At 46.5% G+C, this 4,561-nt stretch overlaps 1 protein-coding gene across 1 annotated transcript; it reads left to right on the top strand.

The window, feature by feature from the left end:
- Nucleotides 1-1,504: 1,504 nt before the first annotated feature.
- nat8l2 (N-acetyltransferase 8-like 2) lies at nt 1,505-4,353 on the top strand (the record flags this gene model as incomplete). The annotated part of the gene is made up of 3 exons (XM_083668526.1): nt 1,505-1,538; nt 3,304-3,513; nt 3,887-4,353. The coding sequence occupies 3 exons, from the start codon at nt 1,505-1,507 to the stop codon at nt 4,351-4,353; spliced, it is 711 nt and encodes a 236-aa protein (XP_083524652.1).
- Nucleotides 4,354-4,561: the final 208 nt, after the last annotated feature.

The following is a 4,561-nucleotide window of genomic DNA, read 5'->3' as shown; positions in this document are numbered from 1 at the left end:
CTGAACGGCTTTATGCCAGATCTATCATACTGGCATCTATACTTAACGGCTCCATGCCAGATCTATCATACTGGCATCTATACTGAACAGCTGCATGCCATCTCATCTACTGCCACCTGCACTTAGTGGCTCCATGCCAGATCTATCATACTGCCATCTATACTGAGCGGCTCCATGCCATCTCATCTACTGCCACCTACACTGTGGTGGATAGTACAGTACTGCTGGAATGTAAGGGAAAATGAAGTGATGACGATGCTGTGGAAATTCATAATCAACAATAGGTAGTCTATATTTTTTTCCTCAGCAAAAAAAGAGGTTTGAACATGTTTGATGGTTTTGATGCTTGTCTTCAGAGAGGACATGAAGAAACTGCATTGCTTGGATTTGTCATAATTTGCAGTCAGCCTGTTATAATCTGTCATAACCTCTTATAGCCAGCCTGTTATAATCTGTCATAACCTCTTATAGCCAGCCTGTTATAATCTGTCATAACCTCTTATAGCCAGCCTGTTATAATCTGTCATAACCTCTTATAGCCAGTCTGTTATAATCTGTCATAACCTCTTATAGCCAGCCTGTTATAATCTGTCATAATCTCTTGTAGCTAGTCTGTTATAACCTCTAGTCAGGGAGGCTGACAGATATTAATGCACACTCATGCAGCCTGCCCCAGCACCATGCTGGCTCACTGCAGCCTGCCCCAGCACCATGCTGGCTCACTGCAGCCTGCCCCAGCACCATGCTGGCTCACTGCAGCCTGCCCCAGCACCATGCTGGCTCACTGCATGGGTTACAGCTGTTGACTCCCATCCAATATATCATTGTAGGCTACAACAACAGTTCAATTCTGCATCTAATCACTGATGTGCACTATGAACAAATACACTAATAATTGCAAGAATGTTAAAGCTCATACATGAAGAAGATTGCTGTTTTTTGTTTTTTTTGTTTTGTTTTACATTGTTACAAGCTTACCAACCTACATCGTTATAAACAATAACATGCTTTATGATATATTGGGGAACAAATATAAACACAGTTTATCTATGTAGATGTTCTCTCAATTTACTCAAACAAAAACACACTTTATACATTTGCCCACGCTTCAAGATCACAGTTTTGCGCAATGCACCTGTAGAGAGAGCTCGTTGAGATGATGGATGCTTGGCAAATGGCTCAACAGTTGAATGCCGGTGCCCGTTTAGATTCCGGTCACACACACACATCCGTGCACAGACACCGTGGAGGCAGCACGCACCCAGCAGCAGACACACAGACAAGCACTCAGTCGTTAGCATGTAGCATCCAGCAGCGCCGTGCGTGTAGCATCCTACCTTTCACCACCAACACCTCAGTACTGGCCGCCCCGTCCGTGTCCGCGGAGCTGCTCGCGGGCTCGGGCTCGTCACCCTCAAACAGCTGGTTCACCTCGCCCTGGATGCCTGACGCGCACCGGTCTCCGTCGCTCTTGGAGAAGGCGGTCACGGTAAACCTCTGGCTCATGGTGTCGCCGGGTACCGTGGCCTCGCAGAGGTGTGAGACAAGCGGAGGGTCTCCTTCTCTCGTGCCCTGGCGTCGCCCGCCCGGTGGAGGAATTCACGGAGGATGGAGAGATGCAGACAGCTAGGCTGGCAGCTGTTTGACAGGTTTCTCACCGAGACTACAGGTTATCTGTTGTTGTCATTGACCAGTTCCTTAACTGTCCGTTATGTTTCCACCGCCCACTGTGGCTGTGAGAAACTGCGGGGCTTTTGTTCGTTGATGTTAGATACTGAATGATGAGAAAGCGATCACTTCAACCGGTGTCTGGAAACGGACGCGCTTATGGGTCCTAGAGCGTGCCGCCCGTTAAATGATGTGGCACTGGCCCCGGTTACCGGGGAATGAATGACAGGTTTCCAACATGCCTCTGCTTCTTTGTCCATGTCAGTTTTGCTTCTTACAATAAATAATGTGTATTCTCTCCGCTGTAGTCTATTTGAAAATGAATTTAATCTTTTGAACCACTCAAAATGACACAACTCGAGATCTCGCTGAGATATTAGGGGACTGAATGGGACAGTACATATTTATGAATTAAACAAACAACGTGCCCACTCCAAAAACGTATTCAAAAGTTCCGTTCGGGTGCTCGTGGAAGTCATAGCAAATGACAAATAGACCAGCACTCCAATTAACATAAGTTTTAAATCCTATTATTTAACTCACGAAACAATAGGTCCATTCAAGAATATGATTTTAAAGCTTATTCATAGGAGTGCTGTCCATTTTTCATTTGATACAACACGCTCAGAAAGACGGACAGAAACTGCACCAGTGCGGTCACGTGATGAATTCGACAGTTCTATAAGGTCTTTCATTGGCGTCACACTTCCTTAGGGCATTCATCTAGGCGACTTCGAACTTCGAACCGAAATTAGAAAACTACGTTCTTCAGGAAACTGCTTGCGCCTTGAGTTCTGAGTGTGAAACAGACTTATTCATGGTGACTCAGTAGTTTGGAGCTCCATTGGATCTCTCCGACAGCAGTTTACAGTGATCCGTTCAGCGGTGCAGTTCAGAGCTACGTTGTATCCCGTTTGACAGCAGTTTAAGAACGCTTGGATTTGATGCTGGAAGATCTAAGGGAGTAAGGGGAACTTCTTGATCTCATAACAGTAAGGCCATTGCTTTCTTTTTTTTGTTAGACTTGCAGCAGCATACATAACAGTTAAGTGTAGTCCACATAACAGTTTAGTGTAGTCTACATAACGTTTTAGTGTAGTCTACATAACGTTTTAGTGTAGTCTACATAACAGTTCAGTGTAGTCTACATAACAGTTCAGTGTAGTCTACATATCTGAAGTTTGCACAGTCCTGACACAGTCTAATCCAGCACAACATTTTCTTGATCTGCTGCGGTCTAGTGGTGGTGGTGGTGACAGTTCGATTGAATGATTGGGAATAACGATGTTGTTGGCTTAAGAAAGTCAACGCATTTCACTCATCTTCACACCCATAGGCTGCGTTTAGCTGGGCAGTGGGTAATAACATTGTCCAATAGAAGTGTTTTATTTGCAACAATACACATTATGTAAACATTGCACACTCATTGCATTCAATTTAGACCTGTACAGCATTCCTCAAGGTGGTCTGAAACACATGCATGCACGCACACACGCACACACACAACACACGCACACACACACACACACACACACACACACACACACACACACACACACACACACACACTCAGTATTAGGTGATGTTTAACCCTTTAAACACCTCCTCCTCCTCCTCCTCCTCCTCCTCCAACAGTGCAGCTGGTGATCCGGCGCTACAGCCCCTCAGACAAGGAGGCCATCTTGTCTCTGTTCAGCGCTGGCATCCGGGAACACATCACCCCCTCCTTCACCAATGCCCTGAGCAGCCCCCTCTACCTGGGCCTCACCCTGGGGGTGGCAGTGGCTGGGTACCTGGTGGGGGGCTCTGTGCTGGGGGCCCTGCTGGCTGTAGGAGCCTGGATAGGTCAGAGTCAAATCAAAGTCAAATCAAACTTTATTCAAACTGTTAACCCTGAGGGCTGGTTTCCTAGACATAGATTAAGCCCTTGACCAAATCATCATTGTCTCTCCATTGAAGTGGCTTTCCAGTATAGGAGTAGGCTTAAAATATGTCTAGGAAAACGAAAAAAGCAATAAGTAGGCCTAGCTAAATAGGTATGTGTTCAATCTTTATTTACAAACCTTTTGGTGTGTGTGTGTGTGTGTGTGTGTGTGTGTGTGTGTGTGTGTGTGTGTGTGTGTGTGTGTGTGTGTGTGTGTGTGTGTGTGTGTCTGTCTGTCTGTCTGTCTGTCTGTCTGTCTGTCTGTCTGTCTCTGTCTCTGTCTCTGTCTCCCAGGTCTGATCTATTACTGCTGCTATGGGCTGTATGACGGCTTTGTCACAGAGAGATTGCGTACAGACATGCAGGACATCCCAGGATGCTACCTCAGTCACCCTGATAACTGCTTCTGGGTCGCCGAGGCCGAGGTCAATGGCAGGGCAGAGGCCTTGGGTATGGTGGCCGTGGTGGCCAAAAAGGACGGATCAGGGGGGACATACGGGGAGCTGTTCAGGATGATTGTGTCGTCGTCATGCCGACGGACAGGGCTGGGTTCTAGAATGGCTCAGATGGTCATCGACTTCTGTAAGGAGCGGGGCTTCTCTAAAGTCGTCCTGGAAACCAGCTCCACCCAGACGTCTGCTGTGGCTCTGTATCGGAAGATGGGATTCGTCCACGTCCTCACACACACAGAGACACACGCCCCTCATTGGTTTACAAAGCTGTCCAGGGTCACCATTATACGAATGGAGAAACTCATATAGGACTGATATAGTGTTGTTAACAGTCCTTTATAGGACTCATATAGAAACATACATAGGACTGGAAACTTGATCGTGTGCTGTTGATACTCTCCTGTAGTCTTTAAGGTCTTACTGTAGGAGGGGTAAAACTACTCTTCAAAGGTAGAGTCTGGGATATGACGTCATAGCAAAAGCAAGGAGGGAGACTTTCAAAAACAGAGACGCAACA

Source organism: Argentina silus (assembly GCF_951799395.1).
Source record: "Argentina silus genome assembly, chromosome: 4".
NCBI lineage: Eukaryota > Metazoa > Chordata > Actinopteri > Argentiniformes > Argentinidae > Argentina > Argentina silus.
This window is presented reverse-complemented; position numbering and strand designations above follow the sequence as displayed.